The sequence below is a fragment of the Marmota monax genome, unplaced genomic scaffold (genome assembly GCF_021218885.2).
Source record: "Marmota monax isolate L192 unplaced genomic scaffold, Marmota_monax_Labrador192_F-V1.1 WCK01_AAM20220418_F8-fsc00145, whole genome shotgun sequence".
In the NCBI taxonomy this organism is placed as follows: Eukaryota; Metazoa; Chordata; class Mammalia; order Rodentia; family Sciuridae; genus Marmota; species Marmota monax.
The window spans coordinates 2,158,932-2,185,090 of record NW_026695201.1 but is presented as its reverse complement, the minus strand read 5'-3'; the positions used below and the strand labels follow the sequence as shown (position 1 = coordinate 2,185,090).

At 36.5% G+C, this 26,159-nt stretch overlaps 2 protein-coding genes across 2 annotated transcripts; both read left to right on the top strand.

Annotated features, from left to right (window-relative positions):
• Window positions 1–1,732: 1,732 nt before the first annotated feature.
• Window positions 1,733–11,422, top strand: LOC124082606 (olfactory receptor 6K2). Its single transcript, XM_046429073.1, has 2 exons — window positions 1,733–2,626; window positions 11,360–11,422. Exons 1-2 carry the CDS (start codon window positions 1,733–1,735, stop codon window positions 11,420–11,422), a joined length of 957 nt encoding a protein of 318 aa, XP_046285029.1.
• Window positions 11,423–24,540: 13,118 nt separating this feature from the next.
• LOC124082491 (olfactory receptor 6K3-like) lies at window positions 24,541–25,488 on the top strand. Its single transcript, XM_046428890.1, is given in 1 exon segment — window positions 24,541–25,488. A coding segment is annotated over 1 exon segment (948 nt).
• The last annotated feature ends 671 nt before the right edge of the window (window positions 25,489–26,159 follow it).

The following is a 26,159-nucleotide window of genomic DNA, read 5'->3' as shown; positions in this document are numbered from 1 at the left end:
CCAGCAGTGGGTGAGATGCAAGGAGGGCCAAGCTGTTAGGATTGCTCTGAAGTCTCAGGTGAGCATTGTGATTGATTTCTGAAACATTTCAGGAATAAGTGGTCCAAGAATCAGATGAGATTTCCATATGGCTGTTGGCAGTTAGTGTCTCTGGTATTCGCACTTCAGAGTTAACTTCACAGAGTTATCTTTACCAACTTTGGATTAGAGAAGGTTTCAGTGGGCACAGTTTAATACTTTTAGGTTATGGTTTTCTTTAAACTTTCTTTGGCTTAGTTGTATTTTATTATTATTATTATTAATTCTGGAGATTGAACACAGGGGAACTTTGCCCCCGAGCTGCATCCCTAGTTCTTTCTTTAGTATATATATTTCTTTTAAATTGGAGACTGGGTCTCGCTAAATTGCTTAGGGTCCTAAAACTTGCAATATTCATACCTCAGCCTTCCAATTTGCTGGGGTTTCATTTTTGCAACTGGTACACATGACTTAATAATATATCCTTCGTAAATTAGAGAGTTAGGCCTGGATCTGCTCAGAAGTTGCCTTCTTGAAATAGTGCCTGGTTCAGTTTTTAAAACCTTGTTCTGAAGGCCATAGTTAGGAGAGGTACTGAAGACTGGTGGGGTCATCAAGACTTACAGGATATATCAGGTATGTATATGAAAAATAAATTAAAAGAAGTAATTTATTTATTTTTTAATTGATTTTATTTTTGAAATTCATGACAGCAGAATGCAATGCAATTAAAAAAGAAATAATTTAAAAAGAACAAATGAATATATAATTTGGAGGAATAGGTGTAGATATAGACATTGTGTGTCAATGTAGCATACAATTATATCCACACCCATACACATACACTTATTCCTACACCTCCACACACCCATATATTAATCACAAGGAATAGAACAGGAATGAGGGCTAGAAATTCAGCATATGAACTTGAGACAGGGACACAATTCTGTGCATAACAGACACAGGTAAAAAGTTGGATCAAGGTGAGGTTTCTAAGTAGAAGAGTTGTGAAGAAATTGTGGGGCTCAGGGACAGGTCCAAATCAAGAAATTTTGGAGTCACATTAACTAAGAAGGCCAACAGACTGTACAAGCAAAGAGAGGGACAGTCATTTAGAGGAAGGAAGGAGAGGAAGATGGGAAAAATTCACCAGTAATATCTTTCTCTTTATCATTATAATTATAATAATGAATTAAATAATTTGCCAACAATCAGAAGAGCTTGAGGTACAAATTTTAGAACACTTGTGGGGAGATATCAGTAAGATTTAAATATGGAAAAGATCATCATCTTAACTGTTTGCTATTCCTTCAATTATTAGTTCTATGTTTCCATAAATACAATGATTTTAAAATATGGTCTGACCAGAAGGATCAAGCTATTGGGTTCTAACTCAGTTTCATTGAATTAGAAACTCTTGGGCTGAGAACCAGCAATCTGAGTTTTAACAAGCCTCCAAGTGGTTCTGATGCATACTAATGCTTGAGAATCACTGGTTGAAAGCACATTGGATGTGCTTTCTGACTACATTTTTTCTTACTACAATTGCAGAGTGGTAAGCAAGCATGGAATACAGGCCATCTCGTTTTTCAGTTGTATTTCTCTACATCCCTGATACAGGGGTCTACCCAGAGGCATTGTCTCTCAGAATAGTAGACACTGTCTGGAAGCTTTGCATGCACTAGGAGTTGAAACCCTCACTTTTTCCCTGGAGATGGAGAGCCCCAATCGGACCAGTGCTCAGGAGTTTATCTTCTCTGCTTTCCCTCATTCCTGGGGAGATTCTGTCCTCTGCTTTGTTCCCCTGCTCTTCATCTATGCTTTCATTGTTGTTGGGAACCTGGTTATCATTACCGTGGTCCAGCTGAACGCTCACCTGAACACCCCCATGTACTTCTTTATCAGCGCCCTTTCTTTCCTGGAGATCTGGTATACCACGGCCACCATCCCAAAGATGCTTTCTAGCCTGCTCAGTGAACGAAGGAGTATTTCCCTCAATGGCTGTCTCCTGCAGATGTATTTCTTCCACTCCACAGGCATCAGTGAGGTCTGCCTCTTGACAGCGATGGCCTTTGACCGCTACCTGGCCATCTGCAGCCCTCTTCACTATCCCACCATCATGACCCCCAAGCTGTGTGCCCAGTTGACTTTGGGTTGCTGCGTTTGTGGCTTTCTCACACCGCTCCCTGAGATTGCCTGGATCTCCACCCTGCCATTTTGTGGCTCCAATCACCTGGAGCATATCTTCTGTGACTTCCTGCCAGTGCTGCGCCTGGCCTGCACCAACACACAGGCCATCGTCATGATCCAGGTGGTGGATGTTGTCCACGCAGTGGAGATTATCACAGCGGTGACCCTCATCGTCCTGTCCTATGTTGGTATTATGGCTGTGATTCTCCGGATTCGCTCAGCTGAAGGTCGCCGCAAAGCATTTTCCACCTGTGTCTCCCACCTCACAGTCTTTCTGCTCTTCTTTGGCAGCGTGGCTCTCATGTATCTCCGCTTCTCTGCCACCTACTCTCTCTTCTGGGATACAGCTATTGCTCTATCCTTTGCAGTTTTATCCCCCTTCTTCAATCCCATTATCTACAGCTTGAGGAATAAAGAGATAAAAGAAGCCATCAGAAAGCACATGGGACAAGCCAAGAACTTCTTTCATAAGACCAGGGACCTGCAGTAAGGTCTTTCCGCTGTGATTATATATGGTAACTGGTTCTTTTTTTACCCTCAACTCTCAGGAATAAGTCTCTTAGTGAAACTGGTCTCCTAAAGCTCCCTAGTCATCAAACTTTGCTAATAGCTGAATCCGACAGCTTCTCTTCAATCTTTGTCCAATTCCTCATACTTTTGATTCTAACTTTGTTTATTAAACTTCATGTCAAGTTGAAGTCAGTTCATTTTGTTGAAATGATCTGGGTGAACAGTTTAATTCTGATAGAATCGAAACATTTGTTTGTAAGATAGGGTAACTGAAAATCATCTTCCTAAGACTAGTTTTCTCCATGGGGCCTCCAATGGAGATATTTGAAGAATGACCCCACATTGTAAATTGAGTATTCGAGTATTGATGAAGAAGCAATCTGGCTTCAAATAGTGCATCCAAGAATCTGTTTCTCAGGATAAGTTAAAATCCTAATCTTTGTTTTTTCACTGTGATCAAATGCATTGTGCATTTTTTTGTGTGGGGCCAGTATAGGGGATTGAACTCAGGGGGATTCAATCTCTGAGCCACATGCCCAGTCCTATTTTGTGTTTTATTTAGAGACAGGGTCTCAATGAGTTGCTTAGTGCCTTCCTTTTGCTGAGGTTGGCTTTGACATCATGATCCTCCTGCCTCAGTCTCCGGAGCTGCGAGGATGAAAGTTGTGCAGCACTGCACCCGGCTGTATTGTACATATTAAATAATAAATACCTGTTGAATGAGTAAGTCAGCATCACCATGCTAAATTTTGATTGTTCTGGGCAATTCATCTATTGTACTGGACAACAATTATTTTTTCAAGCTCCTTTCTCTCTTGGCTTTTAGGATTTTAGATTCTTTTTTATTCTACCTTGTTAAGGAAGCACTCCCTTCTGCTGATCTCCTTCCTTCCTTCCTTCCTTCCTTCCTTCCTTCCTTCCTTCCTTCCTTCCTTTATTTCTTAAGTAAATGAGCTTCATAAAGACCAATGCCTCAGTTTGGATGGGTAAAACTTACAATAGTGCAAATTCTGGAATTTCTAGCTGTCCCCGGCCCACCAACATAAACTCTCTAGTTGGTGGCCTCATTTCCTTGCTTCTGTGGCACAGTCCTTCCCTGACCCTCACCACTGAATCGTGGATACCTGAAAGCTGGATGCAAAGACAGAAGTAAAGGAGAAGGTCATAGTTTTAAAAAGATCAGTCCTATCTACTAATGAGCTGGAATGGAGCACAGACAGAAAATCAGAGAGCAGCTGTAGGTCTTGTGTGGAAGAGAGATACACAGAAGGAAGGCTTCAGAGAACACTTAGTTTAAAAAAATGAGGGAAATCAAGAAACACGGCTGAGTTCACATAGCATATTTTTAATGTTCTGCAAAAGACATGAGAGGGCTGGGGTTGTGGCTCAGTCATAGAGCACTTCCCTAGCAAGTGTGAGGCCCTGGGTTTGATTGTCAACACCACATATAAATAAATAAAATAAAAGTCCATTGACAACTAAAAATTTTTTTAAAAAGACATGAGAAATGGTATTATTTTACAGATTGGGTAACTGTTCTAAACTTACTAATATTTTTACAGAATTAATACACATGACCATCCATTGTATAAAAGGTCAATTCTCTTTGTTCTCTCTGTTTTTTTTTTTTTTTTTTTGTATATATAATACCTTCCTAGATGTACACGGTACCTGTAAATAAATATAGCTAAAATTACCTCTTTTATTTCCATACAGGTCTACATTCTAGCTAACTTTCCTTCTGCAGACTGGGTTACTTCTTAGCACTCTACTCTCTGCCTAAAACCTTCCATGATTAATTCAAATTTCACTACAAATGATTAGCTAAAGTACTTTTACTAGCAAACCTGTGCATGTGTGTGCTCATGAGAGTGGATTTGTGTGTGTGTGTGTTTGTGTGTGTGTGTTGGGTAAGAATTATTTTAAACTGAGGGAAACAATAGAAAAGAAAATAGTAAAAGGCAGTTTGTGGTGAGTTGACAATAATGTTACCTTGTAAAGATGCCCTTAGTGAGTGCAGAGGATTACAGAAACAAACACATCTTCTGACTTGTAGAGAGCTCATGATGCTAACTCATCCTTTGTTGACTTGAAATATATATCTTTTCCTCCAAATTATGTTGCTTTACTAAAAAATGACAAAATCATGGAATTTGCAGGGAAATGGATGGCATTAGAGCAGATTATGCTAAGTGAAGCTAGCCAATCCCTAAAAAACAAATGCCAAATGTTTTCTTTGATATAATGAGAGCAACTAAGAACAGAGCAGGGAGGAAGAGCAGGAGGAAAAGATTAACATTAAACAGAGACATGAGGTGGGAGGGAAAGGGAGAGAAAGGGGAAATTGCATGGAAATGGAAGGAGACCCTCATTGTTATACAAAATTACATATAAGAGGTTGTGAGGGGAAAGGGGAAAAAAAAAACAAGGGAGAGAATTAAATTACAGCAGATGGGGTAGAGAGAGAAGATGGGAGGGGAGGGAGAGGGGATAGTAGAGGATAGGAAAGGTAGCAGAATACAACAGTTACTAATATGGCATAATGTAAAAATGTGGATGTGTAACCGATGTGATTCTGCAATCTGTATTTGGGGTAAAAATGGGAGTTCATAACCCACTTGAATCTAAAGTATGAAATATGATATGTCAAGAGCTTTGTAATGTTTTGAACAGCCAATAAAAAAAAGAAAAAAAACAAATAACAAAAAACAAATTATGTTGTTTTCATTAACCAAATTTTAACCGAATTTTATTGGTAATAATAAAAAAACAATATGAATCTACATAATTGTAATTTATTTATTTATGTTTTAATTTAAAAATTTTAAATTTGTTTAAATTAGTTATACAGTACCACGCATTTATGCATTTTGATATGTCATACGTAGATGGAGTGTAATTTATCATTTTTCTGATTGTAAATGTTGTAGAATCACATGGGTCATGAAGTCACATATATACATAAGGTAATAATATCTGTTTCGTTCTGCTATTCTTCTTATCCCCACATCCCCTACCATCCCCTCCCTTCACTCCCCTCTACCTAATCTAAGGTAATTCTATTTTTCTCTATTTACCCTCCTCTTATTGCATCTGCATATTAGAAAAAACATTCAGCCTTTGTTTTTTTTGGGATTGGCTTATTTTGCTTAGTGTGATATTCTCCAATTCTACCCATTTACTGGCAAATATCATAATTTCATTCTTCTTTAAAGCTGAGCAATATCCCATTGAAAGTATACACACACACACACACACACACACACATTACATTTTCTTTATCTATTCATCTATTGAAGGACACCTAGGTTGGTTCCATAGTTTAGCTAATGTGAATTGAGTTACTTTAAACTTTGACATGGATGCATCACTGTACTATGCTGATTTTAAGTCCTTTGGGTATAAACTAAAGAGAGGTATAGCTGGGACAAATGGTGATTCCATTCTGAGTTTTCTGAGGAATCTCCATTCTGCTTTCCATAGAGGGTGGTTGTATCAATTTGCAGTCCCACCAGCAATGTATGAGTGTACCTATTCCCCCACATCCTCTCCAACATTTACATTGCCTGTATTCTTGAAGATTGCCATTCTGACTGGAGTGAGATGGAATTTTAGTGCAGTTTTAATTTGAATTTCTCTAATTGCTAGAGATGTTGAACGATTTTTCACATATTTGTTGATCAAATGTATTTCTTCTTCTGTGAAGTGCTTGTACACTTCCTTAGCCCATTTATTGACTGGGTTATTTTTTTTTTCAGTGTTAAGTTTTTTGAATTCTTTGTGTATCCTAGAGATTAATGCTTTATTCAGGATGCATGTGGTAAAGATTTTCTCCCAATCTGTAGGCTCTCTCCTCACATTATTGAGTGTTTCCTTTGCTAGGAAGAAGCTTTTTAGTTTGAAACCATCCATTTATTGATTCTTGATTTTACTTTTTGCACTATTGATAAAAATTCATATGTCCATGTTTTGGGAACTCTTCATATTAAAGGCATTGTATTTGTAACATTAATTTGTAATAGATATTATCATTTCTGCTGTTACTTATTTATTTTATTTTTGGTGATTCTGGAGATTGAACCCGGGGCCTGAAGCACGCTAGGCAAATGTTCTACTGCATAGCTGCATGCCCAGCCCCTCACTTCTGTTTTGAAAGAGAAGAAAATATGGCTTATCAGGGTTAAATGATATGTTTATGGGTTACCCAAACCTTCATTCCTGAAGGGTCAGGGCCATTAGTAGTTCTGCCTGAATTTGACTGTAGTTTTCCATACACTGTAATCATAGGGTGTGGTGACAGTAGGAGACACTCCTAAAGACCTCCTGTGTTGCACACACGCTCCTTCCTTACTCTATAAAATAATAGAGCAAACCACCCTAGGTCGTCTGAATCAGCCACCTGGCCAGCTCTGTAACTTCCTTCTTTGTGCATTAACACAGGCATGAGGAGTCCAAGGTGCCCAGGTGGCACTTCACTCCCAGTTAATGAAATCCGTGCTGAGTCTCCCGGTGGAAGCATTATTCCCATTGGAACCAAAGCTCTAGTCTAGCAGAACATAAAGTACTAGGAGTAGAAAGCAAAACTTTCATGAGTGGCCTGTGTGTACCCTAGCAATATCTGGTGATCAGCAGTGAGGATTTACAGGGGAAGACAGTGCTGTCTTGCTGGTGGAACTTGCCGTCTTATTATATCAATCCTTCAGGCCCCTGGTTCAATCTCCAGAATCACCAAAAGTAAAATAAATAAGTAACAGCAGAAATGATAATACTATTACAGATTATTGTTACAAATACTTGTTACAAAATACATTGTTAAGTATTTTGCAGTGTATTCTTTCACTGTGCTTCTCATCTCATCAAATAGTTATTGTTCATTACAATTTAACACATTTTTGAGACATATGCATGATACACATGATACTATATACATCTTCAAATATGTAGTCACTTTTTCTAGGAAACCATTATCAGTTTTATGTATGTGTTTTATCACTACTTTTAATTCCATTATTTAAAGCCTGAGGAATAAAGAAATTAGCAGGGAAATAAGGATGCTGTGTACACAAAATATTTTCATGTGTAAAATATGTTAATAAAAATTTGAATCCTTTCTTTTATTTCTCTTTCTTTTTCTTTTCTTTCTTTCTTTTTTTGGTACAGGGGATTGTACCTAGGGAGACTTACCACTGAGCTACACCCCCAGGCATTTTTATTTTTTATTGTGAGAGAGGTTCTCCCTACATTGTTGAGGGTTTTGCTAAGTTGCAAAGGCTGTCCTCAAATTTATAATTCTCTGGGCTTGGCGTCTAGATTTGTTTGGATGAGAGGTGTGTACTACTGTGGTTGGCAAAATACAGATGACTCAAACGTGAACTTTAGGATCATTTGTGGAAAACCTCCCATAAGCAATAAAACATGGAATCTGAAGGTTACTATTTATGTTCAATGTTAACTATTTGCTATTATTTTGGAATATCAGAAATCTTATGAATCTCTTAAACCATTAATCATTGACCAGTTTTTTATCTTTCAGGCAATACAGTTAATTTTTAAGTAACGACATGAGCTTTGTCCTTTGTCCTACAAAAGATTCCATTGAAAAATTGTAGAGAGGCTCATGAAAGTACCATATGAAAAAGAATCACAACAAAATTCATAATAGAGGAAGTAGTAATTGTGCTTGGTGAATCAAGAAAATCTTCAAAGAAAAATTATGATTCCTTTTGAGTCTTCAAAAGTATTTAGCACATGTTTATCTTTAGATATCAATCTCCATTTAAGGTAGAAAGAGTTCTTGGCAGAAACTAAGGGCAACGTGGCCACTTTTAAAGACCACTTTGCTTTCATGCTTTGCCAATAATAGAGAGAGAGAACTTTTTCTGGAAGGCATAAAGAATACCTCCTATTTAGTATTTTTTCTTGATCCTAATGTAACCAGGAGCTGAAGTGTTCTCTTATCTAGGACATGGCTTTACCTCTGAAAGAAGTTAAGAGATAGTTAAGTCTCTTCCATTGAAATGTTTTCATTACATTTTCAGTTCCAATGACCAATATCAGCTCTCAACGATTTGGGCAATAATTCAGAGTCTTATGACCAAAACATAACTGACATCTTCCTTTGGCAACACAAATGAGATGTGCTATTTATCTATTATCGTTGTTGTCTTTGTTGTTATTATTATCATCTATTACTCATGCACAGAATAGTATAATGATAAAAAATTAGAAATATCACAATGTCTCATGGATACAGAAAATATGCCTTTGGGCAAATAAGGTGTAAATATTGCTTACAATGAAACTTTTGATGTTTGCAATACATAAAATTTATTTTTTATTCATTTATTACTTTAGGAAAGATTTACCAATATCTTTACATCTATTAAGAAAGGGCGGGTTCTTGCACTTTAAAAATAGACATTTAAGGCTGGGGATGTAGCTCAGCAATAGAACATATGCTAGGCCCTGGGTTCAATTTCCAGCACCTCAAAAAAAATGGGGGCATTATTACATATATTATTATATTATCATGATGTCTTGGAAATCAGAAAATCATTTTGTTTGGTTTTGTTTTGAAGATCGTTGCTATCATTTTCTTTATTCTAATGTCCTTGCTTCCTCATGTTCCTACCTAAGTGGGTTTTGTAATGAAAAGGCACATCTCTGGGCCAAATGCTTAAAAAGATATTCTCTCCAAAGTCCCTTAAAAATGCCTTTGAATGTCTTAAAATTCTTCTGAAAACAATCTAATAATCCGATCAAAGTGCCTTCTAGGTTTAGGAAGAGTTCTTTATCTCTCACTCTCTATTATTGGCCATGAAAGACAGTGAAGCATTCCTTAAAAGTGGTCCATGGTCTGTCCTTTGAGCCCCAAACTCTCTCATTCAGAATTCAGGTAGAAGTTTCCATAGTTACAACTCCAGGCTGTTTACCCTATATTATCTGTCCTGATAATTATTGACATCCACATTCACTGAATCTTTACTAGTGAAACATCAAGTTTACAAAAGTATAAAAATTAACTGATGAAGCCAATATACTATTGTAATATTAGCCATAATATTTAAAGTAAAAACCTAATTGTCATGGGAATACTTAGGAGAGCATATCTTAATCCCAGTAGAATCACTTACAGGAATGTATTAGTGTGCTCAATCTGCCATAATAAAATACCACAGCCTGGAGGTTTAAACAAATGAATTTTATTTTCTTACAGTTCTGCAGGTTGGGGATTCCAAGATCCAGGTGCAAGCTGATTGATTTCCTGGTGGGGCTCTGTTTCTGCCTGGCAGCTGGCCACATTCTCACTGTATGCTCACATGGTGGAGACAAAGCTTCTGTCTCTTCCTCAGAGATAAAGGTGCAAACTTTTGGAACTGGAACCCACTTTTATGAACACATTTAATTATGTTTAATTATGAGCACCTACTTCCCAGCTCAATCTCCCATACAGAGACACTGTGATTAAGGTTTCAGCTTGTGAATTTTGTGAGGCCAGGGCACACATTTTAAGCCTGTCATTGTGTGTGTATGTGGAGGGTGGGGTTGTAAGAGTTGAGCTGGAACTTGATTTCTTCTTTTTCTGAGCAGAAGACACACTGATATAGAGGAACCAAAGTGAGTGATATAACTTCTTCTTTTTATTGGCTCTTTATAGTTTCATGTGACAGAATCCATTTTGACGTAATTATACAAGCATGGGATATCTCTTGTTCTAATTCATACCCCAGTACTTCTCCTTCCTCTTCCCTCTCCCCACACTGTATTTCCTTCCCTCTCTGGATCTTTCTGCTATTTACCCATAATTTATTTTAAAAATTAAGTCCTAGTGGATGTACACAATGGAGAGATTCACTGTGTTTATCCATATGTGTACATAGGAAAGCTATAGCAGAGTCATAAACTCTTTTAAAACAGAATAAAAATGTTAGGGGGACATTTTCTGCTTGTTATGAAAGTGTGTTTGTGGTTACCAGAGTCAATTGACCATTAAGGTAAATTTCATGGTGTGGCTGGCTAGGAAAAATACAGCCATTATGTACTGGAAATGCTGGCTTTAGTCTAGTGATTCATTTCATTTTAGCATGTTGAATGGGACATGGGATATAGTAAGTACTCACCAAATATTTGAATGAACATATAAAATATATTATGAATGGATGAATTGAATATCTAAGTAACTTGTAAAACTAGACTTATAAGAGCCCCGTTTCTTTTCTTTTTTTTAAATCTGAGAAGATGACAATTAAGAAGCTAATTGGATTAGACAATGGTGAATAAAGGGAAGGGAAGGTGGCTGGAAATGGGAAAGACAATAGAATAAATTTGACATAAATTTCCTATGTTCATATATGAATACATGATAATTATAACTCTGTATCATGTACAATCACAAAAATTTGAAGTTATATTCCATGTATGTATGTCAAAATTCACTCTACTTTCATTTAGACTAAATTTTGACATTAAAAAAGAGCACATTAAAAAGAGAAAATTAAACAAAAAAGAATCAGCACTGAATTTTATGCATTATCTTGGGAGGGTCTCCAGTGCAGCTTCAATTCCTCCTCAAATCCCCATTTTGTTTGCTGTTCTTGCCCCATTTTTCAACCCAGTAATCTATAGTTTGAGGAACGAAGACATGAAAGAAGCTATTGAAAAAATGTTCTGTTCTCTAAACATGTTCAGCGTCTCTGGGAACTAGTGGGAATTCACCCAGATCTGTTCAGAGAAATCATCTACATAAGTTCAAAATGCTAACAAATTGATTTCTAAAATCACTTTAGGTTTTTAGTGCATGTTTTGTCTTCCTGTTGCTGATTGGGTGTTCTTTCCAATTTTCCAACTTAAGAACTATTTTTGGATCTAATAGAGGAAATCTTCTGCAAATGTACCTCTCCTTTTATCATTCACAGATTATAATAGATATTTGCTCTGCTTTGCAACCACAAATAGTGTAGTGTCATCTTCTCAAAGTCAATGAAGATTCCTGGCCTAAGCAATAATCATATGAATGATTTGCATTCCTCAATATTTCCTTTTTTCACTCTTTCATCCTATTCCCTGTTGTGAATATAGGTTATTTTTGTTTCACTTAAAAATGTAAATGAGATGCACAGCAATTTTTGCTTGGGAAAGAAGTCTGCCTTCCTAACATTCAGCCCAGAGATCTTTACTCCTCTATATTCTAAGATCACACAATGATTATGTGGCACATGGTGTCATTGACTTTATGATGTTTGCATCATGTTGCTTTTATCAAGTCCTTCTGGGTTAATTTTCAAATTGTTTTAAAGGTTCCAGAGCAAACATTCTTGGACATCTCAAGATCAAACACACACACACACACACACACACACACACTTGAGACCAAGAAAATAAACATACAAATTACACAAAGATATAAGTTATACTGTGAAATTTTAAAATACTATTATCAGTACACTTACTAATGTTCCCTACTATGTTTTATGTTAAAATGTCATGCCAGTTTCATACCTCAATGTCTTTGTTCTCATTATATTTCATTGTATTTCAGCTTTGGAATGTTTGTTTCTTTCTTTTCTGCTTTGTGACCTGTACTGATCTATTAAAAAGTTCACACACATTTAATTGTTGATGATACATGTGTTTGCCTTCCTCTCCTGAAACACCACTAGCAGTTTTGGGGTGGAGTAAATTGCCTAGCTCTTGGGGATAAAAGAATAAAGACTTAGGGCAATGTCCAGAGCTATCATAAAGAGGTAGGTTTCAGTTAGAGGTGGGGGAAGAAGAAAGAGGTATCAAGAATGAATATTTAGTACTATTTGACTCCAAAATGCCTCAATGTGTTGCAATCAGTCAGGTAGATATATCCTTGGACTCACTTAGGAGTGTTAATGTGGAAGAAAGACCTTACTCTCAATTTCAGGGTAGGTTCAGACTCTGTTTCCTGGTGGGCTTTGAGGACCACCTCTCCTTTTTCCTCTTTCACTCCTGTAAAATAAAGTTCCCTCCTACATGTATGTGGACATTTTGTTACATATAGGGAAACATTTTCATGAAGAAATATATATCAATTTCTTCATATAAAATTTAAATATCATAGAAATTTTATAACCCTTATAGTGTAAAAAGAAAATTTTAAAGGGTGATTGACCCCAAACCTTCTCCATGTTTCAATACTGTGATTAACATAGTAAGATTTTAACTTAAAGTCACCTTAAACGTGTACATTTTTTAGTATAAATTTTACTTCAATAAAGTTGGGTTTAAAAATTTTATATTAATTACAAATCTGGAATTAGAATTACAAAGTAGAGAGTTACTATGGCGGTCCATGCCTATAATCCCAGGGACTCAGGAGGCTGATGCAGGAAGATGACATGCAAATTAGACCCTGTCTCAAAGTAAAAACTAGAAAGGATGTAACCCAGTGATGAAGCATGCCTGGGTTCAATTCCCAATACTGGAAAAAAAATTACAAAGTAGACTCCCACAAATTATTTTAATTCCAAAATATAAATAATAAATTTAAATATCATTAAATATTTAAACTCTAATATTAAATGTTAGTACTAAATAATTTCTATAGTTCTAAAATCATGCTGGGTTTGAAAAATGCGAACTCACTGAAGAAATAATCATGTGACTCATTTTTTAAATTCATGCAGCAAGAATTTACTAAGGGTGCTATGGATTACTTAAGGTGCTTGAAATACTACTGACAGGAAATTCTTTGCTTTTATGTAGCTGATATTTTAGGGAGGAGAGATATTTGGAACAAGCCAAAATATTAGAAGAGTACAAATTGCATAAAACTTGTTTTGTAGGAAACAGAAAATGAGTAGAAGTAAGTAGATTAATCCATCTGCACCTCATTGAGAAGGTCACATTTGAACAAAGATTTGAAGAGAAAAGCTAGTCATAATGATACATGGAGGAAGACAAATCCAGGCAACAATAAATTATAGGGGAAAAAATCCCTACAGTGAACAGTACTAAGATTGTTTAAGATACCAAAGTGTCCACTATGGATGAAATGGAGTGTAAACGGGAATGGAAAACTAGAAGATGAGTTCAAGGGTACTAAAGGAAGGGGATGATACCGGGTATTGAGAGCCATTTTATGAATTAGATTTTCTTAATTTGAGAATTGAAGAGCCATTGGAGAGTTTGAAGAAGAGAATAGAAATTATCTGGTGTAATTATCATATCAGATAATAGAAATTATCTGGAGCTATGGCAATAATCCTGGTGAGAGATGATGGTGATTCTGATCAGGAGGGCAGCCATGGAGATGGAGAAGTGTGGTCCACTTTTAGATATAGTTTAAAGAGCACGCAGAATTTCTTGAGAGATTGCAAAGAAAGAGTGAAAAAGAGAGAAATCAAGATTGGCCAACCAAAATGGTGGAGGTGCATTTAACTTAGAAAACATTGTAAGAAGCAGCTGTGGGGAGGAAGGACATCAAAAGTTTAGTTTTGTATATGTTAAGTTTATCTAGACTCTTAGACATCTGATAAAATGTCTTGTGGCCTATTTTATGAGTTTGACACTCAGAAATGAAGGCTGGTATGGAGATGTATTGGTGAATCATGAGCCCATCTTAAGGATTAAAGCCATGAGACTGTGTGAGACTACCAAAGGTCTGGGGCACTCCAGTATTACTAATTTGGGGAAAACATAAGAAATCCAAAATTATGCTTCAACAGGAGTGAATGATAAAATACAAAGGAAAGCAAGTCTCCGAAAAGTCAATGAATAAAATACATGAAGGAAGAGAAAGTGGTCAACTGTGTCAAATTCTGCTAATCATCAAGTAAGATAAGTCGTGAAAAGTGATCATTGGGTTTAGCATAAGTGGTCATTGTTAAATTTACTAAGAGATGTCTGAGTGGAGTAGTGAAGCCAAAATCCTGACTGGAGTAGTTTAGTAGAAGGCTAAAGAAAAACTGGAAATTTTAAGTATATAAACAACTATTCCATACAATTTTATAACAAATGAGAGCAAAGGACTGGCATAATGTAAAACAAGCATGATTACTAACATACTTTGTTGATCATGATTCAAAATAAGGAAAACAATTAAAATCATAATTTAGAATAAAAACATAGGTTTGCACATTTATATTTCTCTTCATAACAAAAATATTTTACAAACAATAGTTGTACATACTTTATGTGATATTTCAAATTGTATTCATTTTTTCCTAATCTAGTTCATTAAAAACATTTGTGAAACTGATTTCACCAATTTTTCCAGGGTGTTTAATTTATCTATAATAGTGCCTTGTATTTTATTAAAAGACAATTTTTGATTTTCAAAACATGATCATTTAAATGTGATGAAGAATACATATACTCTCTGACAGTGGTGGAATGATATTCAAGTGGTATAATCCTTTCTAAATCAATTTAGTAATTTGAATCAAAAGAATCATATACACGGGTACACATTTGGATGTAGGCAACAGAGAAGACTTTTTCGATAAAGTAAGTTGAAAATTGAAGATGAAGAAGAAATCATCCAAGAATACATGTAAGATAAATCATGTTTGCAAATGTCCTGAGGTTGGAAACATTGAGCGCATCATAGAAACCGGGAGGAAGGAGACTTGTGCAGACGAGGCTCAGTGAGCAAGAGTCCTAAGATAAGAGCTAAGGGTCGAATGGGGAGAGCCATGTAGGTCATTTGACAAGATATTGGGGTTCAATCTACAAGTGAAGACATTGAAATTTAAGTAAGAAATTATATTCTTAGAATAACATTCTTGATGTGATATGAATAGTAAAGTTTGGGATGATGAAAATCTGCCTAGGAAAGGTGGAGTTGAAATACTATTCGAATGTAATGTTTGATAAAGATGAAGACGCAGTGTTTGGGCAAAGAGAAAAATGTAAAATTTGGAAATGATGGTTGGTAATTCACTTCAAGAAATAATAATTATAATGAGGCATATGAATTTTAAATTCTAGTCACTGCCACATTGCTCTAAAGATCACATCGGGTTGCCCTCTCACGATATGTGAGTATGCTTTTTTTTTTAAATCCTCCTCCTTGCCTTCATAATATATTACTGCATCTTTTCATCTTTAATTTTCTTTTTTGGATGTAGTCTTTTGTCAGTATCATGCTACTCTGACTTTGCAAGCATTTGGAAGATTTCTTTCCTTGTGTTCTAGAACTATTAAAATACCCAGTGGGTTATCACTTTGAAAATTTGGATGAATTTACCCATGAAAATTTTGGTTGTTCTTTGTGGCAGTATCATTCTTTTAACAGTATTATTGAATAATCTGTTGATACCATGTTTTTTTCTTGTTCACTTTATGTTACTGATTCTCCAAGTTATGTACAATTGTGTCAAAAGTTTTCATTTTTCCTAACTTTTTGAATACTGAATTAGTCTACTTCATATGCCCTACCCCCACTTCATTCCCATTTCTATCCTGCAAGCCTTGTTCCCTTCTCTTTCTTTAGCCCCGCCTCTCCTTTATGGCACCATGATGCTTAGAAATGCTCTGGTCATCTATTCTCAGACTAAGAACTTACTTTCTGTAAGAAAGACGGTTGTCATAGCATTCTGGGACATCTGCATCGTGTTGGAGAACTCTACCCTGCCTGCCGTCTTCTCAGTTTTCCCCCTTAGCCAGCTCAAGTGTTCATTGTATTTATTCACTCTGCTTCATAGATTGTGTGTTTGGGGGTGGAATTATTTTCTAGTTTTACTGAAAAATGAATTTTGTTTTTGTACTCCTTTTACATTTTGCTGGTTTACGCCAAGAGACCAGGGCAGAATTTCTTTTATTCAATTTTTAATTTAAAAATCTATTCATTTTAGAGTTAGAATATTTGATTAAATCTGCAACTTGTCTTTTCTAGATGGTTTCTTATCAAAATAAAAAACAAATGTGGCATACTGTTGGTTCCAGGATTTTCATTCTTTTTCAAACCTTCAGTTGTTTTTAATATGTTTATAGTTATGAGACTATTAATTGTTGTCTGATTATGGAAACAAAAAATATTTTAGAAAAAAGCATATTGTGTAAGTTTTGTTAAAAGTAAAAAAGAAAATATAAGCACCCTGAAATTTCACCACCTAGAAAAATAGCTACTTTGTGTAAGTCTTTTTTTTAATTTGTTGTTGATTAAGAGCCCATTCCAAAAAGTAGCTCATACATGTGGTATTGAAGTAGGGGTGGTAGCCAATATTCCATCTAGTTCTTCAAGTTTTCATTCTTGAAATCCGATTTTGATTGGTAAACCTTTTCAAAAGGTTTCACTCTAAGGTAGTATTATCAATTGATCTGATAGATAATAGGCATTGAATTTGATTATACTTTATATAATGAAATACATCTAATTTTTGTAGTTTTATAGTCAGTTAGTGAAAAATAATAAAATGGACAGTTTGACAATATTAACTGTTCATCTGAATGACCAAATTAGTGATCGTCAGGATGCTGCACTATTTTCTGAGGTGTGCTTTCCCCTATTACAAAGGCCATCAATAGGACCCGAGCTCTCAGATGTCAATCAGAAGACCCACATCTGCCTTTAGTGCTGGTGACCTCATGAGTATAGATCTAGCAGAGCAAATGGCAAACGACTCTGATGACAGCGTCTCAGTAGGACCCAACAAAGGAAGAGAACTAGGCAGAGGTAGAAAAGGAGGCAGAAGGCAGAATTCAGCATCAAGAGGAGGGTCTCAAAGAGGCAGAGGTTAGTACTAAATATTGTCTTGCACACTGCAGACTTGGAAGTTGAGTGGGAAGTACTACCTAGTATCTTGTGGTCAGAAATGAGTTACAAGATTTTTTTTTCCTAGAATATGATTCTTTAAAATTTTTTTTTTCTTTTTTTGTTTGCCATATGGGGATTGAAACCAGGATCTTGTGCATACTGGGCAAGTGCTACACTTCTGAGCTACAGCCCCATCTCTTTTTATCTTTTATTTCAAAACAGTCTCACGAGGTTTCCCAGGCTGACCTTGAACTCGTGATCAACCTGCCTCAGTCCAAATAGTTGCAATTACAGGTGTGCACCACCATGCCCAGTTACAACTTGATTATTATAATGCAAAAGGCAGTATAAATTTTGACATGTACCTTTTACTTAAGTCATTTTTGAATGGCCACATGCGACATAGAGGTTTTTTGTTGTTGTTGTTTTTCATTTTTTTTTTTTTGGCATCAGGGATTGAACTCAGGGGCCCTCGACCAGTGTGCAACATCCCCTGCCTTATTTTGTGGTTTATTTAGAGTCAGGGTCTCAATGAGTTGCTTATCACCTCTCTTTTTGCTGAGTCTACCTTTAAACTCATGATTCTCCTGCCTTAGCCTCCTGAGATAGTGATTGTATTGTAACAATAGTGGAGGTAGAAAGGATAATTTAAGAGACTTTATCAGCTATCTTTTCCTATGGAACAAACCACCCTAAAAATTAGTAAATTAAAACAGAAATTGTCTCATATTTCATGGGTTGGCAATTTGGGCTGGAATGAAATGGGTGGTTTTTCTAGTCGTTGATCACTAAACTGTTTGATCAAGAGTCAGAAGCTGGTTGGTTGGAACAGGCTGAGCTGGGACAACATGGGCTAAGACAATTGCATTCCCTTCATGTGATCACCTGATGACTGGTTAGGGTATTGAGTTTAAATGTGCAAGACCTCTTGAGAACTTGGCTCAGAATGGAAAAGAACCCTTCACCTACACTGGCAAATGGAGGGGAAAGAAGGGAGTCTATTCTCTGATGGGAGGAGGTGTCAATACACTCTGCAAGGAGCATAGATAGAGGGAAGAGTTTGTGTTAGCCAGTTTTTTTTTTTTTTGTAACATAGAGATTGATGTCCTCCCATTCTGTTAAAATCTACATTGGAACCATTGAAACTAATGTATGTGTGGGTTAAAACGGTGGGGAAGGGATGTATATTTAGAATTTGTGATAAAGGAATACGTAAAGGAAAGTAAACAAATTTATTATAACATTGCCTTTATATAGTCAATTTTATTGCTATGAAAATTATAACTACTGTATTCATATATCCTGTTGGATAGAGTAAATACATCAATGGAGATGCACACTTTTCTAAGTGTGCATGGAGTTCTTTACACTAAGGAGAAATAATGATGAAAAAAATCAGAGGAAGTTACAATTAATTAAGCCCTGGAGAAATGAGAATGCTTTTTTCCCTGATTATCTTGGGGAAATACCTCAGTAGAGAAGTCTTCCCAAGAAACCTTTAGAAACAGGTATAATAGTCTTTCCTATTGAATTGAAGTGTCCTTAAACTGCATAAATCCAGAAAAGGGAGGGGACTTCTGATCTGCTGGAGGTAAGAGAAGAATACCTAGAGGTGCAAGATATAGATAAATCATGTGTCAAGGAGAAGGTAAATTGCCTACTAGATAAAGGAAGAAGCACATTTGACTAAGTGCTCCTAATGTTATTTTAAATGACAATATTTGGGAGCACACTTCAGATTGCATGTAGCTAAATGGAATTGTTATCAGGGAAGGAGACACAGGATTAGACATATGATATAATATTGTATTTTGAGGGGCAAGATAGATGAAATAATTAATATGTTTTTAATGGTATGATATAGTTCTTCTAAGTTCATACCCACAGAGTTTTCTAAACTAAATTATGATACCGGAAGACAACATTTCACATACTGGCTTCAAGTTCCTGCCAAATAAAAAACAAACCAGTGAGATCTACTGCAATAGTTAGAGATTAGACATATCAGAGAAACCTATTACTATTGATAGGTACTGATTCAAACAAAATGTAATCTCTACCTATAGGTCAATTTTTCATTCCTACCTTCCTTCTTCCCTGTGGAATTGTGTCAATTTATTTCTCTCCTTCCAGTGTGGAACAGATAAACTTCTATTTGGCATATTAATCTCTATAGAGTAGAACATTGATTTTGCTAAATACTAGGCACCCCTATTCCATTAAAAGGTTAAAACCATCTACCTTGGGGAAATAAATAGAAAAGCCAGAAACACAGTAAGGTCATAATTTGACTGCTTTAGAGATCCAAAATGTCTCAGTTCTCAGGAATTTCTAGTAGTTGTCTTTATACTGATTTGCAAATGGACATAGTGTAAATGTTCTTGGCTCCTTCTTTCAATCACTTTGTGTATGTCTGCAGAGGCCTCCTGTCTGGGCCTTTAATTCAGGAACCAGAGGTGTGATGGCAGATGGAGAAAAAAGAAACAGACTCACATATAGGAAAAGCTGGGACCAGGTGGTTCAAACAAGCCATAGTTGGGGGAGACTGACACCTGAGCTAGCCCAGTATGTTTATTATATAGGTTTGTCATCAAAAGGTTGTTTCTGAGAAAGTTTTAGCAAAGCAGGAAGTCTGAAGGATGCAGCAAAACCTTCGAGACATCGAGGTTGTCTTGTTATGCCCAGAATTCCCTACTCTGAGGAGTTAGTATCTGAACCCAACCTTCTTCCTATTGGAGCCATGTGCCTTTCTTTGCAGGTAGCCACCCATGGCAGCTGTTACCATAGCAACTGGGGCATCTTGATTTGCCTCTGTGCACAGGCAGCTCCCAGGGCAAACATAGCCATGAGAGTCAGACAGGCCATGATTTAGATTAGTACTCTGCACATATGTCCACTAGGGACTGACAACTAAAAAACTCTGTGAATCAGGGAAGTTTGCAGTAGTCCATAGGCCCCACTAAAATGGCCCTTATTGCAGTAATTGTCAGGATTGGAGCAGAGATGTGTAAATGGACAACACACTAATACCAATCATAAATTTGGTAATAGAAACCATAACAGTGGAGGTTAATATAGCCCAATGGAACCCACCCATGTCAGGCATGGGCAAGGATCTGGGTGGTGGTGACAGAAGAGAATACATCTGTTTTCCTTTCATTTTTGTGCTAGTGATTGTGGGAATCATAGTCACTTGTGCCTGGGTAGCTAAAATGCTTAAGAAATACAATTTTCTTTTCTCTATTGAACTTTAACTTTGGCTTAGGGTGTCTGATCCCTGACTAGGGACAGAAGAACATTGGCCTATCTTCTAATCTCATTTCTCATGGAAACTGAGAAGTGTGGGCAAAATCTACTGGGTGAGATCCTCTAATATATCTTTAAACCCACAAGGAAGGACGGAAGGAACAGGGCTCTTGTAAGGTATAAGAGCCATAGGTCAGGATTTGCTCCAAGTTTTTTGGGACAGAAGCACAGAGTGGCGATACAAAGGGAGCAGAAGGCTGATGACAGCTGTTTTGTGTTTGTTTGTTTTTTTAAGTTTTTTTCTAGTTTTTTAAAAATTATTATTATTATTATTATTTTTAAAATTTTACTTTTGGCCAGGATTTCTAGGGGTTTGCATACAATCCAGTCAAACTTCCCAAGCTGTTTGATCCTTATTGTGACCCACTAGTGGGGATCAGCTGGGGAGTCAGGGACTAAGGAGCAGGACCCAAGTTCTCCCTCAGAACAAAATATATATAGAAGCAATTCACTAGCATCCTCTATGAATGCTCCCTAACTTCTACGAGAACTTGCCTAGACCCACCAGCATGAATGGAGTGTCCCACTAGATCTGCTTGTTCTTCTCAAGGCCCACAGGCTGTGTCTGAGAGAGACCCTCAGTGTCTTGCAAACAATGAGGTAGCACCCCCTGGAATATGCCCCCACACTCCTCTTGCACCACCAAGGTACCCTGTGAGATCCTTCTGCTCTTGGCTCTTGCAGAATGGCATTGTGCTTATTTGCTTACCCTGCTAACTGCCCTGATTTGCCAGGATCTCAGGTGAGAGAAAGAGATGGTGTTGAGCTGTCAGGAGAAGTTGATCAGAGCAACAATGATGAAATTACCAATGAAGGCATTCATAATTTAGTACAATAGTATAAAATTAGAGAACTGATTCTCCCCAGTTTTATTTTCTCCATGAAATGAAATTTGAGGATCAGGTGGATCAGAGCAGAGGTGGGGTCCTCACACAGTACAGAAAATGCTGGATGCAATGCATGAGATAATAAAGCTACTAACAAAAATCAAGGTGAATAATGCTTGCAGCCTCCTCTCCAAATTCTCTAATTGCACCCTTCAAAACTGACACCTCCTCTTACTCCATCCCTAGCCATTATCTATTTCTGTCCTATGCTTTCCCATTTTACAGAATGTTAGATAAAGAGATTCAAGCAATATGTAAACTTGGATTTCTTGCACTTCACCTAATGTATGTGACATTTGTTCCTGTTATTTCAGTTTTTAAAATTTTGATGCATATTTCATTTGTTTTTATTTTTGAATCATATTACCCTATCAGAATGTATCAATTTATCTGTTTATCAACTGACTACCATTCTGATTGTTTCAAGTTTTATAAATAAAGCCACTATAAGTATTTTATTTCAGGTTTTAGATTTAACATAGATTTTCATTTCAGTTGGGTAAATATGTTGGAGTATAATTGCCTTATCAATATTAAATGTATGGGGCTGGGTTATGGCTCAGAGGTAGAATGCTCACCTGGCATTCATGAGCCACTGGGTTCAGTCCTCAGCACCACATAAAGTAAGATAAAGACATTACGTCCACCTATAAATAAAAAAATAAATATTTTTTAAAATAATAAATGTGTGTTTAACTTTAAAAGAAACTTTTAAACTTGTTTTCCTACCATCTGTGACATTTTACATTCCCAACAACAAAATATGTGACATTTAGTTGCTCCACATTCTGCAAAGGACTTAGTATGATTAGGTGTTTTGGTTCTCTTTGCTAAAAAAAAAAAAAAATCAGTAGTCATTTGAAAAAAAATGTATAATGATAAGGTATTTCTTTATGGTCTTAATGTACATTACCCTATTGACTAATGAGTCTTTTGAGCATATTTTTATGCACTAATTTGATATCTATACACTAATTTGATATCTTTGGTGAAACGTATGTTCAAATCCTTTGCTAGTTTCTAAAAGAAAATGTTGGGATCTCTTTCTTATTAGAGTTTTGAATTTTTATATATTTTAGATATATCTTTTATTAAATCTATGTTTTGCAAATATTTTCTCTATATGAATTTCTCTTAAAATTTAATTTTGAGAAGAAAAACTTTTCAATGTTGGCAAGGTTCAATTTGACAGTTATTTTTCTTTTATTGACCTTGCTTTAAGCATGTTTATGTCCAATTTTTCCAGAACCACTTGCAAAAGCCTTTCTTTTCTCTATTGAATTGCCTGGCCACGAATGAGGGAATGTATTTCTGTACTCTCTAGTTGTTTCCCTGATATATGTGACCATAATAAATATTTTCATGTTTTAAGTATTCTACCTGCGTAAACTGACATGATTCCTAATATAACTTTGTAAATTAAGTGTTCTCATCTCCATTTTCAGATGAGAAAACTGACATAACAGATAATTCACCCAACTGACTTCATATTACAGAAATAAGAAGTGTTAGAGCTTTGATTTGGACCCTTCAGTCTCTATCCAAATTACCTGCCTTTATTATATATTTATTTTTTAATGGTGCTGGGGATTGAACCCAGGGCCTTGTGCATGCAAGGCAAGCACTCTACCAACTGAGCTATATCCTAGCTCTCAAGTTACCTTTCTTTAAATACTATCTTATTTTATTTCTTCATGAACTTTTTTATTATGAGTAAATCATGTATTTGAATGAATTAACCCATTCCCATGTGCCATTACTCCCCTCCCCCCAATTTTCCATTGAAGTTTCTCTGGATAAGGTTAGTGATGATTTCCAAGTTGGTTTATGTGGAAGATTCTTATATTTCCACCTCTGTATTTCTTGAATGGTCCTCAGTATTTGAAACTGTCACCTGCTACTTTCTTCTTTCCTCTCTACCTTTCTAGTCCTCCTTTCCCAATTTACTTTTCATGATTCTCTTACCTCATTTTTGTTATACACTGGTGTTTTCCCAGCTCAATTCTCTGCTGCACTTCTTACCTTATCTGTGTACTCTCCGTGTAGACCTTCATCTGTACTGGACTGTCTTGCTCCGCTTACACATGGGCATCTCCTAAATCCATATCACCTGTGGGAACATCTCTCTGAACTTCAGGCTTGTCTGTTTATCTGCCTATTGAATAACTTCCTTTGTTGGTCTCATGCATACTCCAGAGTCAACCCCTCTAAACACAATTCTTCACTTTCTCCAAATTTGCCCCTCCTTCACAACTCCTCTTTACTAATTTTATTTTAGTATAGTAAAAGCACTCTTTTATTTTTGATATTTTAATTATTTATTGTTCAGAACCAATAAGTGCAGTACATGGTGGTGAATTCTTGTAATAACAGTGACTCAGAAGGCTGAGGCAGATTTTAGGTGAGCCTGAACAACTTAGTCTATTGAGTTTTTTTGTTTTGTTTTAGTAGCAGAGATCAAACCAAAGGGTGCTCTACTACTGAGCTCCATTCCCAGCCCTTTTTATCTTTTTTATTTTGAGAGAGGGTCTTGCTAGTTTGCCCAGGCTGTCCTTGAACTTGTGATCTTCCTGCCTTGGTCTTCTGAGTTTTTGGGGTACAAGCATGTGCCACCTGTGCCAGACTAAGACATTTTTGATGTGTTATTTTATTGTATCCTTCATTGGAATACAAGCTTTGTGAAAGTGAGATTGTTTTCTTCACTGCGAATTCAACAAATAAACAGATGCTATAGGCACAAAATAGGTTCTAAGTAAATAACTATTAATCCATGAGTAAAGAGGAATACATGTTACATAAAACCTATTTCACTGACTTGTATATTAACCGATGCATTTGATTTTTTAAAAATTTTATCTAGGAAGGAGTTGAGCCTTTCTCCCCCAGCAGTTAAGATTGCTGACCATGGTGCTAAGTAACCAAACTACTGTGGTGACAGAGTTTCTCTTCTCTGGATTTCCCCAACCTGAAGATGGCATCTTCTTCTTCATTCCTTTGCTCCTCATCTACATATTCATCATAACTGGGAACCTCACTGTGTTTTTTGCAGTCAGGATGGATTCCCGTCTCCACAACCCCATGTATGATTTCATCAGCATTTTCTCATTTCTGGAGATTTGGTACACAAGTGCCACGATACCCAAAATACTCTCCAACCTTATCAGTAAGCAGAGGACCATCTCCATGATTGGCTGCCTCCTACAGATGTACTTCTTCCATTCGCTGGGCAATTCCGAGGGCATTTTGCTGACCACCATGGCTATTGACAGGTACGTTGCCATTTGTGACCCTCTCCGCTACCCAACCATCATGACCCCCCAGCTGTGTGCTCAGCTCTCTGCAGGGTCCTGCATCTTTGGCTTTCTCGTACTGCTCCCAGAGATTGCGTGGATTTCTACCCTGCCCTTCTGCGGCCCCAACCACATCCATCAGATCTTCTGTGACTTTGAACCTGTGCTGCGTTTGGCCTGCACAGACACCTCCATGATCCTGATTGAGGATGTGATCCATGCGGTGGCCATCATCTTCTCTGCCTTGGTTATTGCCATTTCTTATATAAGAATCATCACTGTGATCCTGAGGATCCCCTCTGTTGAAGGCCGCCACAAGGCTTTCTCTACCTGCGCAGCCCATCTTGGGGTCTTCCTGATGTTCTATGGCAGCGTGTCCCTCATGTACCTGCGATTCTCAGCCACTTTCCCACCAATTTTGGACACAGCCATTGCAATAATATTTGTCGTTCTTTCTCCTTTTTTCAACCCTATCATCTACAGTTTGAGAAATAAGGACATGAAAGTAGCCATTAAGAAGCTTTTCTGCCCTTAGAAGATGTTTATTGCATTTTCAAGTTAACTCTGGCTCATAGGAATCTATCACTGTAGATGTTACTGTAAGGTCCTACACCCATAACATGAGCAAATACCACATACAGTGTCACACTAATATTTTGTCTCCTTATTTGAGTTCTCCTTCCCATGTACATATTTATATTTTATGTGTGATTTATTCAGAGAGCATATACTAACTGTCTAGTCTGGCACAGGGATAAAATGTAAAAGCAAATATGACGGTTAAGCCATTAAAATATCTTCATGAACAATTGTCTTATTACTTTTATATAAACATTATTTTTACTTAAGCATTATATTTATAAGCATCAATATATTAATAATGACCACAGATTATAAAACGTAGTAGTTAAAGGATAAGATCTATGAAAGAGGGGTTGGTGTTGTGCCTTAGAGGTAGATCACTTGCCTAGCACGTTTGAGGCACTGGGTTTGATCCTCAGCACCACATAAAAATAAACAAATAAAACAAATATATTATGTCCATCATAACTAAGAAAAAAAATGAAAAAAACAAAGATCTATGAAAGAGGTCAATATTCATATTTCAATGGTACCACACAGTCACTTTAAAAGTTATTAAATTCTCAGTATTTTAGTTTCATTGTCTATTGCCATAAAAGTAATACATTTTAAAATTGGGACTACATATATTTTAAAAATATTAAGTAAGTT